Source organism: Hypanus sabinus, chromosome 13 (assembly GCF_030144855.1).
Source record: "Hypanus sabinus isolate sHypSab1 chromosome 13, sHypSab1.hap1, whole genome shotgun sequence".
NCBI classification, from domain to species: domain Eukaryota; kingdom Metazoa; phylum Chordata; class Chondrichthyes; order Myliobatiformes; family Dasyatidae; genus Hypanus; species Hypanus sabinus.
Genome location: NC_082718.1, coordinates 32,920,925 through 32,939,811, shown reverse-complemented (window position 1 = coordinate 32,939,811; position 18,887 = coordinate 32,920,925). Strand labels below are relative to the sequence as shown.

Below are 18,887 nucleotides of genomic sequence, written 5' to 3'. Positions count from 1 at the left end.
GGCAGATAGGTGGGTCACGGTCAGGAAGGGGAAGAGGCAGGTACTAGAGAGTACCCCGGTGGCTGTACCCCTTGACAATAAGTACTCATGTTTGAGTACTGTTGTGGGGGACAGCCTACCTGGTGGAAGTGACAGTGGCCGGGCCTCCGGCACAGAAGACGGCCCTGTAGCTCAGAAGGGTAGGGATAGAAGAAAGAGGACCATAGTAATAGGGGACTCAATAGTCGGGTTCAGACAGGCGGTTCTGTGGAGGTGATCAGGAGTCCCAGATGGTAATTTGCCTCCCTGGTGCCAGGGTTCGGGACGTTTCTGATCGCGTCCAAGATATCCTGAAGTGGGAGGGTGAGGAGCCAGAGGTCGTGGTACATGTAGGTACCAATGACATAGGTAGGAAAGGGGAAGAGGTCCTGAAACAAGAGTATAGTGAGTTAGGAAGGCAGTTAAGAAGAAGGACCGCAAAGGTAGTAATCTCGGGATTACTGCCTGTGCCACGCGACAGTGAGAGTAGAAATGGAATTAGGTGGAGGATGAATGCGTGGCTGTGGGATTGGAGCAGGGGGCAGGGATTCAAGTTTCTGGATCATTTGGACCTCTTCTGGGGCAGGCGTGACCTGTTCAAGAAGGATGGGTTACACTTGAATCCTGGGGGGACCAATATCCTAGCGGGGAGGTTTGCTAGGGCTACAGGGCAGACTTTAAACTAGTAAGATGGGGGGGGCAGGAATTTATTTGAGGAAACTATGGGAGAGGAGGTTAGTTCACCAGTAGAGCAAGTAAAGAGACAGTGTGTGAGGGAGGAAAGGCAGGTGATGGAGAAGGGATGCGCTCAGCCCGAAGATGTAGGGGAGAAGAAAGAAAAGGATAATAAATTTGAATACATTGTTAGGGATGAAAAGAGAGGAGGAGGTGGAGAGTATCTTAAATGTATCTATTTTAATGCTAGGTGCATTGTAAGAAAGGTGGATGAGCTTAAAGCATGGATTGATACCTGGAATTATGATGTTGTAGCTATTAGTGAAACATGGTTGCAGGAAGGGTGTGATTGGCAACTAAATATTCCTGGATTTAGTTGCTTCAGGTGTGATAGAGTAGGAGGGGCCAGAGGAGGAGGTGTTGCATTGCTTGTCCGAGAAAATCTTATGGCGGTGCTTTGGAAGGATAGATTAGAGAGCTCCTCTGGGGAGGCTATTTGGGTGGAATTGAGGAATGGGAAGGGTGTAGTAACACTGATAGGAGTGTATTATAGGCCACCTAATGGGGAGCGTGAGTTGGAAGAGCAAATGTGTAAGGAGATAGCAGATATTTGTAGTAAACACAAGGTGGTGATTGTGGGAGATTTTAATTTTCCACACGTAGACTGAGAAGCTCATTCTGTAAAAGGGCTGGATGGTTTAGAGTTTGTGAAATGTGTGCAGGATAGTTTTTTGCAACAATACATAGAAGTACTGACTAGAGATGGGGCAGTGTTGGATCTCCTGTTAGGGAATGTGATAGGTCAGCTGACAGATGTATGTGTTGGGGAGCACTTTGGGTCCAGTGATCACAATAGCATTAGCTTCAATATAATTATGGAGAAGGACAGGACCTAGAGTTGAGATTTTTGATTGGAGAAAGGCTAACTTTGAGGAGATGTGAAGGGATTTAGAGAGAGTGGATTGGGTCAAGTTGTTTTATGGGAAGGGTGTAATAGAGAAATGGAGGTCATTTAAGGGTGAAATTATGAGGGTACAGAATCTGTATGTTCCTGTTAGGTTGAAAGGAAAGGTTAAAGGTTTGAAAGCACCATGGTTTTCAAGGGATATTAGAAATTTGGTTCGGAAAAAGAGGGATGTCTACAATAGATATAGGCAGCATGGAGTAAAGGAATTGCTTGAGGAATATAAAGAATGTAAAAGGAATCTTAAGAAAGAGATTAGAAAAGCTAAAAGAAGATACGAGGTTGGTTTGGCAAATAAGGTGAAAGTAAATCCGAAAGGTTTCTACAGTTATATTAAAAGCAAGAGGTTAGTGAGGGATAAAATTGGCCCCTTAGAGAATCAGAGTGGTCAGCTATGTGTGGAGCCGAGGGAGATGGGAGAGATGTTGAACGATTTCTTCTCTTCGGTATTCACTAAGGAGAAGGATATTGAATTGAGTAAGGTGTGGGAAACAAGTAAGGAAGTTATGGAACCTATGACAATTAAAGAGGTGGAAGTACTGGCGCTTTTAAGAAATTTAAAATGGATAAATCTCCAGGTCCTGACAGGATATTCCCCAGGACCTTGAGGGAAGTTTGTGTAGAAATAGCAGGAGCTCTGACGGAGATCTTTAAAATGTCATTAGAAACGGGGATTGTGCCGGAGGATTGGCATATTGCTCATGTGGTTCCATTGTTTAAAAAGGGTTCTAGAAGGAAGCCTAGCAATTATAGACCTGTCAGTTTGACATCAGTGGTGGGTAAATTAATGGAAAGTATTCTTAGAGATAGTATTAATAATTATCTGGAGAGACAGGATCTGATTAGGAGTAGCCATCATGGATTTGTGCGTGGAAGGTCATGTTTGACAAACCTTATTGAATTTTTTGAAGAAGTTACGAGGAATGTTGACAAGGGTAAGGCAGTGGATGTAGTCTATATGGACTTCAGCAAAGCCTTTGACAAAGTTCCACATGGAAGGTTAGTTAAGAAGGTTCAGTCGTAGGGTATTAATGCTGGAGTAATAAAATGGATTCAACAGTGGCTAGGTGGGAGATGCCAGAGAGTAGTGGTGGATAATTGTTTATCGGGATGGAGGCCGGTGACTAGCGGGGTGCCTCAGGGATCTGTTTTGGGCCCAATGTTGTTTGTAATATACATAAATGATCTGGATGATGGGGTAAATTGGATTAGTAAGTATGCCGATGATACTAAGGTGGGAGGTGTTGTGGATAATGAGGTGGGTTTTCAAAGCTTGCAGGGAGATTTATGCCGGTTAGAAGAATGGGCTGAACGTTGGCAGATGGAGTTTAATGCTGAGAAGTGTGAGGTTCTACATTTTGGCAGGAATAATCCAAATAGAACATACAGGGTAAATGGTAGGGCATTGAGGAATGCAGAGGAACAGAGAGATCTAGGAATAACAGTGCATAGTTCCCTGAAGGTGGAGTCTCATGTAGATGGGGTGGTGAAGAAGGCTTTTGGAATGCTGGCCTTTATAAATCAAAGCGTTGAGTACAGAAGTTGGGATGTAATGTTAAAATTGTACAAGGCATTGGTAAGGCCAAATTTGGAATATTGTGTGCAGTTCTGGTCACCGAATTATAGGAAAGATATCAATAAATTAGAGAGAGTGCAGAGACGATTTACTAGGATGTTACCTGGGTTTCAGCACTTAAGTTACAGAGAAAGGTTGAACAAGTTCGGTCTCTATTCATTGGAGCGTAGAAGGTTGAGGGGGGATTTGATCGAGGTATTTAAAATTTTGAGAGGGATAGATAGAGTTGACGTGAATAGGCTGTTTCCATTGAGAGTAGGGGAGATTCAAACGAGAGGACATGATTTGAGAGTTAGGGGACAGAAGTTTAAGGGAAACACGAGGGGGTATTTCTTTACTCAGAGAGTGACAGCTGTGTGGAATGAGCTTCCTGTAGAAGTAGTAGAGGCCAGTTCAGTTGTGTCATTTAAGGTAAAATTGGATAGGTATATGGACAGGAAAGGAGTGGAGGGTTATGGGCTGAGTGCGGGTAGGTGGGACTAGGTGAGATTAAGAGTTCGGCACGGACTAGGAGGGCCGAGATGGCCTGTTTCCGTGCTGTGATTGTTATATGGTTATATGTTAAAACAGAGGAGTGCCCCAAAGAATGTATGACAGTTGAGTGCTAGAACCCCAAAGTCCCCCCTCCCCCAGCTCACTTCCCTCCCGCGTCTAAGTGATAATCCAACTCCCCCGATGACACACTGGTCTCCTGCTGTGACACCAACCCTTGATCCACTGGACTCCAGAGCACTGAGATCCTAGGCTTCAAAATCCAAGCCGGATACTTAGGCTGAGCCCTTGGCGTGCTGAACAACAACAGTCGGTTATGAAACCCCAAGAGTAGGTCCCATTCCGCAAAGAACCGAAGTCAACATGTAACTGCAGGTCAGGGTCTTCCAAAGAACCCTGAAAGGGAAAAGTAGAGATATTAAAGATGGAAATAGAGCTGTTTCGGAAGATGCAAGCGAAGGAGTTGCCATTTAGCACCTTCGTTGCTCTGCTCTGCTTCTTCAAAGAGTGAACAAAAGTGAACAATCTGTGTTGATATAGTCACTGCTGGAGAAATAATACATCAGAGGATTTTTTTTTCTTTTTCTCTTATACCTGCTTCTATAGAGCAAAGTAGCAACAGTGAGTTTATTCATCTCTCAGTGAATTGAATAATCACCTTCCAATGGCAAAGACGTCTTTCTCAGGAAAGGGTAATACTTATAAACAGGAGAAAGTGTGCAGATGCTGGAAATCCAAACCAACACACACAGAATGATGGAGAAGCTCAGCAGGCCAGGCTGCATCTATGGAAAAGAATAAATAGTCAACACTTCGGGCTGAGACTTGTCCTGGTGAAAGGTCTCAGCCAGAAACATCACCTGTTTACTCTTTCCCGTAGATGCAGCTGGCCTGCTGAGTCTCTCACAACATTTTGTGTATATATTCATATCTGTTTGTTGTGGATTTCTGGTACAGACTCCTTGAAATGTTCATTTTAATTAAGGAAGGACATGAGGCCATAAAAGAGAGCAGCACTGCGATTCTGTGATGGCTTAAAATGTATTTCTTCAGAGTACAGGAATAATAGATAAATGCATAAAGACGTATAAACTATAGCACTACAAAAAGTAATGGATACAGCCCAGTCCATCACAAGTAAAGCCCCCCCCCCCACATTGATCATATCTATACTGAGTGCTGTTGCAGGAAAGGAGCATCCATCATCAAGGACCCCCACCATCCAGGTCATGCTCTCTTCTCACTGCTGCCATCTGGAAGAAGGTTCAAGAGCCTCAGAACTCACATCACCAGTTTCAGAAACAGTTACTACCACAGCCCCACCACCCCAAACCATCAATCAGACTCTTGGAAAATGGGGATAACTTCACTCACCCCATCACTAAACTGTTCTCACAACCTAAGGACTCACCTTCAAGGAGTCTTCACCTTATGTTCCAGATATTTATTGTTTATATATTTATTATTATTCTTTGTGTTTGCACAGTTTGTTATCTTTTGCACATCGGTTGTCTTTGTCCATCCAGGTGGGTGCAGCCTTCCATTGATTCTATTATGTTTCTTGAATTTGCAGAGTATGCCCACAAGAAAACAGATCTCAGGGTTGTATATGGTTACATAGTATGTACTTTGATAAATTTACCTTGAAATTTGAATAATATTTATGCAATTGTTTATTAAACCAACAGATTGTGCTTGCCGGAGATCCAATGCAGCTGGGGCCGATTCAAAAATCTAAAATTGCTAAAACATATGGTCTATCCATTTCTCTCTTAGAGAGACTAATGACCAGGCCTTTATATTCTAGAAACGATATCTTGTGTGCATCTGGATCCTACAATCCATTTTTTGTGAGTTTAAATCTTCATTTACTGCAAATACTCAGTATCTGAGTGATTAGTATGTATGCACCATTTGTACAGTAATTGCAATAATGGACGTATGATTGAGGGAAGGCCAGGACTGGCAACTTGGTGTTCCAGAGTACAACAGTTTTAGATTGTGGCAGAGAGAATGCAGAAAAAAATGAGTCATTACTCACTTTTTGGAGACCATAACAGCTGTACTTAAGGTAGCCTGGAGGACTCATTCATTGAGTTCACATGGTTGGAAATTTGGGAACGTAAGTGTATGTGGAAAGGATGTTCTCAATAGGGGGAGTTCGAGACCAGAGGGCACAGCCTCAGTATACAAGGATGGCCCTTTAGAAGAGAGATGAAGAATTTCTGGAATTCTTTGGCACAGAGGCCCTCACCAATCAAGACCCTATCAACCTCAGCTTTATACCCAATAACCTGGGTAGATTTAAAACAGAGATTGGTACGTTCTTGATTTGTCGGGGTGCTAAAGATTGCAGGGAGAAGGCAGGTGAATGGGAGTTGAGAGATAATAAATCAGCTTTGATGGAATGGTGGAACAACCTCAATAGGACAAGTGGTCTAATTCTGTTCCAATGTCTTGTGATCTAATAAGGGTTTATAGTAGTGGACAATTTTAACTTCCCTAATGTTGAATGAGATTACTTCAGTGTAAAGTGCTTAGGTGGGGCGGAATTTGTTAAGTGCTGCCAAGAAAGTTACTTGAGAGAATATGTAGAGAATCCAGCTCATGGGGCAGTATTCAACCTTAGGAAATGGAACTGGGCAGGTGGTAGGAGTGTTAACGGGTGAGTACAGTGACCATAATTCTGTAAGTTTCAAGGGAGCAATGGAAAGCGGTAAGCTTTGTCTTGAATCGAAGAAAGGCTGATTGCAAAAGCATAAGCAAGAACTGGGTAAAGTAGACTGATTATATGTTTGCAGAGAAGACAACAGCTGACAAGTCAGTGAAAGTTCAGGGCCAGCACGTTCTAGTGAGGATGAAATGCAAGCGTGTAATTTTGGATATTTAAGATTTGATCGGGGGGTGGGGGTGGGGAACGTTTACAGGAAGTTTAGATAACTTGAATTGAGGTAGGCTCAAGGAATATAGAACGTTCAGGAAAGAAAAGAAGAAAGTTCTGGGTGGGGGGCAATACAAGGCCATTTTTTATTAACGAAATACTTATAGTAAGTTTGAGTCAGAGCCACATGTTTTGAATTCTACTAAAACATAGAAAGCGTACAGCACAATACAGGCGCTTCGGCCCACAAAGTTGTGCCAAACATGTCCCTACTTTAGAAATTACTAGGCTTACCCATAGCCCTCTATTTTTCTAAACTCCATGTACCTATCCAAAAGTGAAAGAAGGAATGAAATTAATTTATTTCAGTCAGTACAAACATAACAAAAAGCATCATTTACAACGATGATTTCATAGGACAAAATTACAACAAAAAACATAGATATTCTTTAAGACAGACCAAAAGGGTGTAGGCTGAAGTTACAGCTTATTACGTCTATGCCTCTTACTTATACAACATATTTGGCGTCAATCACCACATCAAAAACAAAAAACCTCATAATCTTCCAACACAAAATCCAATTCCAAATATCATTTATTTACAATACTCCCATTCATTTTAAATCATGTATTTTATATTTGTTCATTAAATAATTTTTAAGTGATTTTTAAAAACTTTTTAAATGTAGTGCATGTTTTAAAATTCTTGCTACAACTATTCCATAGATTCACTCCTCTGACTGAAATACAATGATTTTTTACATTTGTTCTTATCTTTTGTTTTTGAAATATACTCTCAAATCATTTTGACTTTCTTTCATTTTAAACAACCTTTGGATACTTTGTGGTAGCTGTTCATTTCTTACTTTATACATAATTTGTATTATTTTAAAATCTACAAAATCTCTAAATTTTAAAGTATTTAGTTGAATAAATAGTGGATTGTTTGGCTCATAATAACTTGTCTTATTTACTATTTGTACAACTTTCTTCTGCAGTATAAAAATTGAGTTTGAATTTGTTTTGTATGTATTTCCCCATACCTCTACACAGTAAGTCATGCATGGGACTATAAGTAAACAGTCTAATGAATACAAAGATTCCTGATTTAAGAAATCTTGTGCTTTGTACAGTATTGCAGTAGATTTTGACAAGTCTCTTAAAAGACCCTATCGTATCCACCTCCACCACCATTGCTAGCAGCCCAGTCCACGCACTCACCACTCTCTGTGTTTTTAAAAAAAAAACAACTTACCCCTGACATCTCCTCTGTACCTACTGCCCAGCACTTTAAACCTGTGTCCTCTTGCGGTGACCATTTCAGGCCTGGGAAAAAGCCTCTGACTATCCATGCGATCAATGCCTCTCATCATCTTATACACCTCTATCAGGTCACCTCTCATCCTCCGTCGCTCCAAGGAGAAAAGGCCGAGTTCATTCAACCTGTTTTCATAAGGCATGCTCCCCAATCCAGGCACATCCTTGTAAATCTCCTCTTCACCCTTTCTATGACTTCCACATCCTTCCCGTAGTGAGGCGACCAGAACTGAGCACAGTACTCCAAGTGGGGTCTGACCAGGGTCCTATATAGCTGCAATATTACCTCTCGGCTCCTAAATTCAATTCCATGATTGATGAAGGCCAATACACCATACGCCGCCTTAACCACAGAGTCAACCTGCGCAGCTGCTTTGAGTGTCCTATGGACTCAGACCACAAGATCCCTCTGATCTTCCACACTGCCAAGAGTCTTACCATTAATACTATAATCTGCCATCATATTTGACCTACCAAAATGAACCACTTCACACTTATCTGGGTTGAAATCCATCTGCCACTTCTCAGCCCAGTTTTGCATCCTGTCACTGTCTCACTGTAACCTCTGACAGCTCTCCACACTATCCACAACACCTCCAACTATTGTGTCATCAGCAAACTTACTAATTTTTTTAAAAAGTTAATTTGTAAACTGATTTTAATTTAGTTTGGGATTATTTAGGAGTATTCTAAAGGGTGATATGTGATGTTGGAAGCTCAATGGAGTATACAGAAATTGTATTCCGATTTGCAGTTAAACTGTAATATTTCTTTTTAGGTGACAAAACTACTGAACAATTATCGCTCGCATTCGTCTTTGCTTGACCTGCCCTCTAAACTCTTCTATCATGACGAACTGGTGATGCGCGCTGATCAGTCTACAGCCAGCAAGTTTTGTAATTGGGAAAAGTTGCCCAAGAAAGGATTTCCCATCATTTTTCATGGATTGAGGGTACGTTGTTGAGTGCGGTGCATTTCCAAACTCTTCAAACTTATTCATAATTAAAACATTATAGTTTTATCCTTCCAAAATAAGTTTTTTGAGGTTCAGTTATTAGTTTTACTATCTCATTCATGCAGGGCATCAGTGAGATTATATTTGGAGTATTGTATATGGTATTAGTTTTATTATGTGTAGTTGCCAATAATTTGGAAGCAGTTCAGAGAAGGTTTATACGACTAATATCTGAAAGGAGTGACTTGTAACAAAAGGTTTGGTGAGGCTACACTTGTGTCTGTTTTGAGTTTAGAAGATGTGAAGCAGATAAAATCCTGGGGGGTCTTAACAGGGTGGATGCAGAAAGGAATTTTTTCTTTAGGGAGAATGTAAAACAAGGTGTCATTTTATATAAAAAAAAACAACAACAAATTTATAGAGAGAGCTGAATGGAAATGTTTTCTCTCAGGTGGCTGGGATTTTGTTCTTCAATGGGTTGTTGAGAGGAGCCTTTGAAAATTTTGGAGGCAGAGCTGGATAGATAATTGATTAGCAAAGAGGTGAATGAATAAATGGGAAAGCAGAGCTGAGGTTACATTAAGTTTGGCCATAAAGTACAGGAGCAGAGTTAGGCCATTCGGCACATCGAATCTGCTCCACCATTCCATCACTTATCCTTCTCAACCCCATTCTCTTGTGTTTTCCCTGTAACCTTCAACCCTTGCTAATTAAAAAGCTATCACCCTCCACTTTAAATACACTCAATGACTTGGCTTCCTCAGCTGCCTGTGGCAATGATTTCCACAAATTCACTATCCTCTAGCTAAAGGAATTCCTCCTTGTCTCTGTTCAAAAGGGACGTTCTTGTATTCTGAGGCTGTGCCCTCTGGTCCTAGACTCCCTCACTTCAGAAAGCATTCTCACCACATCCACTCTGTTTAAGCCTTTCAACACTTGGTAGGTTTCAGTGACATTCCACCCTCATTCTTCAAAAACTTCCAAGTACTTGCCCAGAGCCATCAAATGATCCTCATATGTTAACCCTTTCATCCGTAGAATCATTCTTGTGAACTTCCTCTGGACTTTCTCCAATGTCAACACATCTCTTCTTCAAAAAGAGGCCCCAAACTGCTCACAAAACTCCCGATTGCAACCTGACTAATGCCTTATTAAGCCTCAGCATCACATTCTTCCCCTTATATTCTAGTCCTTTCAAAATGAATGCTAACATTACATTTGTCTTCCTCACCACCAAATCAACCTGCAAGTTAACCTGTAGGAAATCCCACACGAGGCCCCCCCCCCCACCCCCAAGTCTCTGCATCTCTGATTTTTAAATTTTCTCCCTGTAGAGTAAATAGTCTACGTCTTTTTTTCTTCTACCAAAGTGCATGGCCAGACACTTTCACGCTCTATATTCCATGTGCCGACAGTAATGTGGAGCATGAAAGCAGCACTTTGAGGAAATGCAGTCCTAGTTAAAATACAAGCCCTGACGTCCATAAGGCAGAGCTTATTCAGATCTGCTGGAAATAATGGCCTCAATACAATTGTGACAACACAATCTTTGGGTGACTTTCAAGACTAAATTCTAAATAATAACAACTTACCAGTAATTGATGTGGTTGGAGATGGTGTGGTCCCTGTCACCTCTGCCATAGCTGCTGTTTGTCTGCAACATATAGGAAATTTAACTTCCTCAAAGGAATTCCTGGTATTTCCTTAAACTACACTCGGTAACTATTTTATTAGATACCTCCTGTAAAGTGGCCACTGTAGACCATCGACTTTAAAAATTCAGCATGTGTTTTCAGAGATGCTCTTCTGCACACCACTTCTATAAACCACAGATTCTCTGAAACGGTTCAGGTACGTTCTGTTCAGTTTAGCGCTGTCATTTGTTTACTGCAGGCCACAAAGCCAGTCTGCCCCAATCAAAATCACGCAAAACAGCAATTTTTTAAAAAAGAGAAACTAGAAATCAGAGACTCATATAACATGAACTGCAGAGTCCTCTGGAAATGAGTCCAATCCACAAACTGTGCCAATCAAACCTTGCCCAGGACCCAAGACTCCTGCATCTTCCTCCGGCAACAGTGAGCAAGAGAGAGAGGGAGACCAGGCAGACGGCACTGAACACAGTAGGTCAAGAATTGGAGCCAATTACGAGTTCTTGCTCTGCCACTAGGCCACCCACTCCATTCTCAACCACAGCAAATTCTCTCAGATTGCTCAGTCAGCCCAAAATAAATTATCAGAATGTTAAGTTTCAGGTTCCCATCGTACACAGATTAGTAGTCAAAGTATATTTAAAAGAAGGAGAAGTAGTAGTTTTGTTAACTGTTTGCAAATGATCACCGTTAGTCTTGTTGGTTGCTGGCATCATTTTGCACTAAATTATTATTTTAGATATAGCAAAGATGCATTGCATTCCCATAGAATATGTTTCAGCTGCAGGAAAGGGTGTGTGAATGATATTCCCTTCTTACAAGTACTTTTAAATTCAAATTTTATAACCATATGCTTAAATTTCAGGGAAATGAAATGAGGGAAGGTAGCAATCCATCATGGTTCAACCCTAAAGAAGCTATTCAGGTTATGCGTTATTGTTGTTTGCTGGTTAAACTTTGCACTAGCCCAGTACAGCCCTCTGATATTGGGATCATAACCCCCTACCAAAAGCAGGTATGTAAGATAACTTCATATTTCTCTTTCCCTGCTCTGAGGTGCCTTCATTAATTGATCTTTTGCTTCTGCCTGCAGTGGAAGTCAATGAATTTTCAGGACCTCATGAAATTTAACTTCAAACGCAGTGTGGTATTTGTTACTTATTAATTATGTTTCCTTATTAAAGTTACAATACTATACAAAAGAGTTTTTTGCATAGTACTGCAGACTTTGTTTTATATCATTTCCTGTGGGTTAATTTTGATTTGATTTTAAGCACATGATAGAAATCCACCTACCTCCGTCTTCTCTTTATTTATCCTTAAACTACAGTTTCTATGAGTCTTAAGTTTTGTGTTAATATTGGTAAACATTTAATCAATACAGTACTGTGCCAAAGTTTTAGGCACTTGAGTTGATCAGACCCAAAAGACCCAAACCAATTCAAGTGTCCAGGTAATGTGCATACAAGAACAGCAAAGTAAATTAAGCCTAATTTATTACCATAAAACAGAAACCACAAATAAACTACATAAAGTACCACATAGAGAGTTATAAAGATTTCAGGGCTCATGATTCTTAGTCTCCACTTGATTGTCGCTGTTCATGAAATCACCCAGGGTCTGGGTCCTTGGCACGGATTGATCTCAGTCTAGGTGAGATCCCAAGAACTGAGCGAAAGGTGCTTCGATTGATCTAGGTTCATTCCACCAGCATAGCAAGAGACACAGAAGCGGGCAAACTATTTAGTCTTTTGTTCTCATGCTACTTGTGCCTTGAGGCCAAGAAAGAATCCAGCCATCATTAGCAAACATTTAACAAACCTACAGTATTTAACTTGTACAGACGCCTTACATGCTGCAAGCTCACAAAGAATTAGTGTCACTTGGAATTGTTCAGACTTTAATCTAATATTATTGTAATATTTAATACACCACAACACAACACCCTAGCTAAATATACGTGCTTAAGACTTGTACACAGATTGTAAACATAAAACAGTGTAATAGTAATTTAGTTAAAAATCCATAGAGAACTTACAAAAGAAAATGCTGACTCTGTACATTAGTGGATGTGAACATTCGTATCCCTGGGTCATTACAAAACCCTTGTATACTCTACTCTATTTCTACTCTATTTTTGGTTGGTGCAACTGTAACGAAACCCAATTTCCCTCAGGATCAATAAAGTATGTCTGTCTGTAAAATTGTCTTGTTTTGTGAACACAGGTTCAAAAAATTAGAGTCCTCCTTCGAACTGTTAACCTTACTGACATAAAGGTTGGATCTGTTGAAGAATTTCAAGGCCAGGAGAAAATGATTATTATTTTATCAACAGTAAGTTCCATTAAAATTTGTATTATTTGACATCTTTAAGTCATGTATTAACAATTTAGTAATGGTTGACATTAATCTGGAAATATTGTGGTCAACAAACTCCTCCTCAGTTTAAGTACGCCACTCTGCAACTGGATGTTGGACTTTGTAATCAACAGATCTCAGATGCTTAGGGTATGGAACTACTCTCTCCTCATCATCCTCAATATGGGTGCCCCCTCAGGGATGTGTGCTGAGCACACTGCTGTACACTCTGCTCAAAGATGACCACACGGCCAAATACCCAAGTAAGCTCATTGTCAAATTCGCCAATGACGCAACAGTAGCGGTGCTCATCACCAACAGTGATGAGAAGACCTACGGGAGAGGAAAGGGAAGAGCTTGAGGTCTGGTGCCAGGCAAATAACCTCCTCTTCAAGACAAAGGAGATGGTTATTGACTTCAGGAAAACTCTCATTATCCACACTCTCCTTCACATCAGCAGCACAGCAGTGAAAATTCCAGGAACTGCACATCTCACACGACCTCTCTTGTTCACAACACGTCCTACACATTCAGGAAAGCTTACCAATACCTCTACTTTGAGGAGGCTCAAGATAGCTGGATTTTGCACATCTATACTCGCGTCGTCTACAGATGTGGAGTCGAGATCATCCTAACAAGTTGCATCACTGCACTGTATCAGCCAGGAAGGCTCTACAACAGATAGTCAAAACTGCCCAACACATCGCCAGCACCAACCTCCCGTCATCAGGGACCTATCTACAAAAAGGTGCTGATAAAGGGCCAGTTACATCATGAAGGATCTCACCCACCTTGCTCATGGACTGTTTGTCCCACTCCCATGTGGGAGAAGGCTACATAGCATCCACTCTAGGTCTGCCAGAGTCTAAAACAGTTACTTTCCCCAAATAGTAAGGCTAATTAACACCTCTACCCAATAATTCACCCTTCCACACCCATCACCACCACTTTATCATTTCCTGTCAGTCACCTTAGGTACAGACATTCTTGTGCCTAGTGTCATATTATGGACAATTTGTGTATATAAATTATCTTGTGTATTTATCTATTTATTATGTTCTTTGCAAATACAATGTGTTTTTGTTTGTGCTGCATTGGATCCAGAGTAGTAATTATTTTGTTCTCCTTCACATTTGTGTACTGGAAATTACATTAAGCAGTATTGAATTGTGTCTGCTATTTGCAGCTCCAATAGATTTACGAAATGAAAGCATTTACTTTTCCATTAAACTATTTCTGCTGTTTCTAAACATTGATCTGTGTTTTTAAGGAGATAACCTTTTGCCTGATGTTTGATCATTTAATAATTGATCAGTAAAATATGCAATTACAATAGAAATCATTTTGGGATCATTGGATGACTTCAGGACAGTAAATTCAGATTTAGCATTATTACTATAACTGTGCACTGTGGTAATATAGTGCATTAATGTCCAATAAAACTGTATAATTGTTTTGGCGAATTTGCGGATCACAGATAAACAGTCAAATATTTTCAAACCACAAATGAATTATACAATGATGATGCTCTTGAAGTTATTTGAATATACTAGAAAATGAAGCAAATATTTATTCAAATTATTACTTTAATGTCCACAGTATGGGTAGAACTTAGAAACAAGAAGGGAGGGCCATTCTAGTGAGGCTATATTATAGATCTCCCCCCAGCAGTCAGAGGGAATGAGGAGGGTACCTATAGAGAAATTGCTCGCAGTTGTAAGAATAAATAGGGCTGTATAGCAAACGCAATAGAGTCAATGAAAGACTGCACCCTACAGCATGGACAATAACCAGTGTGCAAAGCAAAACAACAAACTGTGCAAATACAAAAAGAAAGAATAATAATAAATAAGCAAAATAGATAGAGAACATGAGATGAAAAGTCCTTGAAAGTAATTCAGTTAGTTTGTGGGAACAGTTCAGTGATGGTGTGAGTGAAGTTATCCACTTATCCTGATGGTTTTGGGGGTAATAACTGTTCCTGAACTTGATAGTTCAGTATTGGTGCTCCTCTTAATGAACAGGGTAGTGCAAGTAACTGAAATGGCAGTCAGGGGTATTTTAACTCTACTGACCATAATTCTGCTAATTTTAAGATAATGTTGGAAAATGATATGCCTTAGCCTCATCTTAGGGTCCTAACTGGAGTCAGGCTAATTTTGGGGGAATTGGATAGGATCTTGCAGAGGTTGGAGTGAACATGTTTGAAGAGAAAGAACCAAATGGCAAGTGGGAGGCTTCTAAGAATCCAGGACCAGAATATTTCTGTTATGGTGAAGAGTAAACTTGGCAAATTCAGAAAACATTGGCTGAAAAGAGGTGAAGGCTTTTTTTTCAAGAAAAAGGACACGTACGTTGGATTTAAGAGGTCAGGATCAAGCAAATCCCTTGATAACTATAAAAAGGTTTAAAACACTCTAATGAGGGATGAAGTGGATCTGGCAGGTGAGATTAAGGAATATCCCAAGAGGTTCTATAGCTATATTAAGAGTAAAACAGTGGCTAGGGAGAGCAGAGGTCCATTCAGAGATTAACAGGTTTTTACTTATGTCTTGAGCTGGGTGAGATTTGTAACAAGTATTTGTTCTCTGTGTTTATTGATCGAGAGATGAGTGAAACAAGTGGAGATACTTTGGAGGACATTCATTTTACTTGGGAGGAGGTATTAGCAGCCTTTTAAGTGGATAAATTATTAGTGTCTGACCCGTGCATCCTTGGACTTTGTGGGAGGAAACTGCAGAGGTCTGTACAGAGATAATTGCTTCATCATGAAATTTCTGAAGATTGGAAGGAGGCTAATGTCATCTGTTGTTTTAAAGAGTGTAACACAGACAAGCCAAGGAACTGCAGACCAGGCAGTGAGAGTGTTGCTGGAGGGAATTCCAGCCTTTAGATAGACATAATCTCATTAGTCAGTATGACTTAGTGTATGTGAAATTGTGCCTGATGAATCTCTTTAGTTTGTTTTTGAAGAAGCAACCAAAAAGGTAGATGGGGATGGGATAGTTGATGGACTTTGATCCACATGGCAGGTTGGTCTGGAAGATAAAGTCCCATTTAATCCAGAGAGCTAATTAGGTAGCTTCAAAATTGTCTTTCAGGTAGGAGGCAGAGGGTGGTGATTAACAGCTGATTCTCGAATGGAGGCCAGTCACTAGTAGTGTGCCACAGGAGTTGCTGTTAGTTATTTATGTAAATAATTTGGATAGGAATACCCAAAAAGGCTTCTTCAATAAGCTTGCAAATGACACAAAATTAGGAAGTTGTTGACAATGAAGGTTATTGTAGATTACAAGGTGATCTTGATCAGGTAGAGAAGTGGGCCAAGCAGCAGTGAATGGATTTTATTGCAAATAAGTCTGAGGTGATGCATTTGGAAAGTCAAACCAGCATAGGACCTGTACTGTAAATGGGAGGTCACTGGGGAATGTGATGCAACAGACAGACCTAAGAGCACAAGTGTATAGTTTATTGAAAGCAGCATCACGGGTAGTTGGGTTGTAAAAAGGCATTTAACACGTTGGCCTTCGGCAGTCAGGGCAGTCAGTATATGAGATGGGACATTTTGTTGCAATTGTCTAAATCTCTGGTGAGGCTGTACTTGGTATTTTTCCAGTTTGGGTCACCCTGATAAAGAGAAAAAGCTGCCAGGACTATAGAGCCTGAGTTATAGGATGAGGTTGGTCAAACTAAGTCCTTATTCTTTGGAACATCAGAGAATGAGGGGTGACCTTATAAAAAATGTTTCAAATTATGAAAGGCATAGATAAAGCAGAGTGCTAATAATTTTTCCCCAGGGTAGGGGGATTTTAAAACTAGAGGGCATAGATTTAGGGTGAGAAGGAAAACATAATAATGGGACCAGGGATGCAACTTTTTCCATGCAGAGGATGGAAATTGTTCAGGCAGGTATAATAGTATCATTTAAGAAGCACTTGGATAGATACATGGATGGGCAGGCTTAGAGAGATGGTGCTAAAGCAGGAAGTTGGGACTAGCTGAGTGGCACCATTGTTGGGGTGGACTCTCAGCTGAAGAGCTTGTATCTGTGTTATATTGCTCTATGACTAACCCTTTTTTGGGCCGTATGAACTGGGGGCTTTTCCCCCCTAGCGCCTTTGAATTCTGGAATCAAACTCTGCATCATAAAGCAAAGTTTTTGATTAATTTATTTTCATCGGTGCTGAGGTAGAGAGGGTTGATAGCTTCATATTCCTAGATGTGAACATCAACAGTAGCCTATTCTGGTCCAACCATGTTGATGCCATAGCCTAGAAAGCTCACCAGTGCCCCTCCTTCAATCAGGAGAAAGTTTTTATTGATGCACCATAGAAAACATTCTGTCTAGATGCATCATGGTGTGGTACGGCATTTTCTCTGCATGTGACCACGGCTCAGCACATCACAGGAACCATCCTCATCTCAAAGGCCTCTGTCCCTCAGTAAAGTAGCCAGCATAATCAAAGACCCCAGACATTTTTTCGTTTTCCCCCCTCCCAACAGGCAGGAGATTTTTTTAAAAGCCTGAAAGCATGTCTAACGGCTCCATTCCCACTGTTATCAGGCTCTAAAATGGAGAGATGGAGTCTTGAGCACACTGCTTTTATACTTTATTCTGCATTGTTACTGTTTTACCTTGTTGCTCAATGTCTGTTTGGTATAAATGGTGTAGAAGACAAACTTTTCATTGTATCTTGGTACATGTGACCAATACCAAATTGCAAACTATTAACCATACCTGTCTACAAGTGCTAATTAGAGGTAACACAACTTACAACTAATCCTGTTGTGCAAATTAGTTTTTACACTTACATAGTAATATTTTAAATCTATTTCACTTGAGGGTATTAAATATAAAGCATATAGAGGTGAGCATGCTGTATGGGGTTTTTTTGTTAGGTTGCATTTTTGTTTACCTTTTCCTTGAAGTCTTAAAAACAATATTTATTGCAAAGGTACGTTCAAATGAAGAAGAAAATCTGTTTGAGGATAAGCATTACAGCTTAGGATTTCTTTGCAACCCCAAAAGATTTAATGTGGCAATCACCAGGGCTAAAGCATTACTGATCTTGGTTGGGAATCCCCATATTCTTCTCCAGGTGAGTAGAGTTCTTTATGGAATAGAATTTTGGTACAAGCAGTAATCAAAATATAACAAATGCTTTCTGTGTAAAGGCTATATTAAGGACTGTATGAATGTTCTGTAATTTCAAATTATTTAAAAATAATTGTATGAAAATTAATGTTTAAAAGGGGATTTTCTTAATACTGAAATAATAGATGGCATTTAGTACATGGTACTGTGTTGATAATATTGTTAAGTTTAAAACTGTTTTCAAAATATGTGAATCATTACAGGATGCATGCTGGAGTGCACTTCTGGAATACTGTGTTCTAAATGATGCATATGTCGGTTGTAATCTCCCAAATGTACTTTTAGCCCAGAGGGTAAGTTTGTTATTAATTTATGGTTCCATTTTGTCCACAATGTAGTGATGTAAACTATGCTAATAAAACTAAACTTGGTAGTATCTCTCAAAAGATTGGCAAATGTAATTTTATAAGTATATTGCTTTATTTCTGAAAGTAGTACCATTGTGAGAGGATGGTTGTATGATTTCTGCAGCATCTAACCTCATCACACTAGTACTAAAGTAGTAAAAGAAAATCTGACAAGTTATGAGAAATAGGAGAGTTGCAAGCAAGAGGATAATTCTGCTTCACTGCTTGGTAATGTGGTGCCACTAGGGCTAGAGTGAGCCAGTCATAGCTGGTTTTCATCAGGTTTATTTGAGAAAGTTCTAAATTTAAGCATTTTAGTTGCTGCTTCATTGTTGTGCCACTGAAATGGCAAATCACATAGTCACCCCCTTAGTCCATCTTCCCAAGAATGTATCTTTAAAAAAAACATGAATACACTTAGCTAAAGTGCTGCTTGTATCACTTAACGTTTTTCTCATCCTCAGGTGCCTTCATCTATTTCTGAGATACCTGCTTAA

The 18,887-nt window shown here is 40.1% G+C and overlaps 1 protein-coding gene across 1 annotated transcript in view; it reads left to right on the top strand.

Moving 5' to 3' along the window:
* Positions 1-18,887, top strand: part of mov10l1 (Mov10 like RISC complex RNA helicase 1) — a 74,650-nt gene extending 55,763 nt beyond the window's left edge. Inside the window, exons 20-26 of the mRNA XM_059988486.1 lie at positions 5,414-5,575; positions 8,702-8,875; positions 11,396-11,545; positions 12,757-12,864; positions 17,844-17,987; positions 18,247-18,336; positions 18,855-18,887. Coding sequence (XP_059844469.1) covers positions 5,414-5,575; positions 8,702-8,875; positions 11,396-11,545; positions 12,757-12,864; positions 17,844-17,987; positions 18,247-18,336; positions 18,855-18,887 — 861 coding nt within the window. The remainder of the gene's footprint in view (positions 1-5,413; positions 5,576-8,701; positions 8,876-11,395; positions 11,546-12,756; positions 12,865-17,843; positions 17,988-18,246; positions 18,337-18,854) is intronic.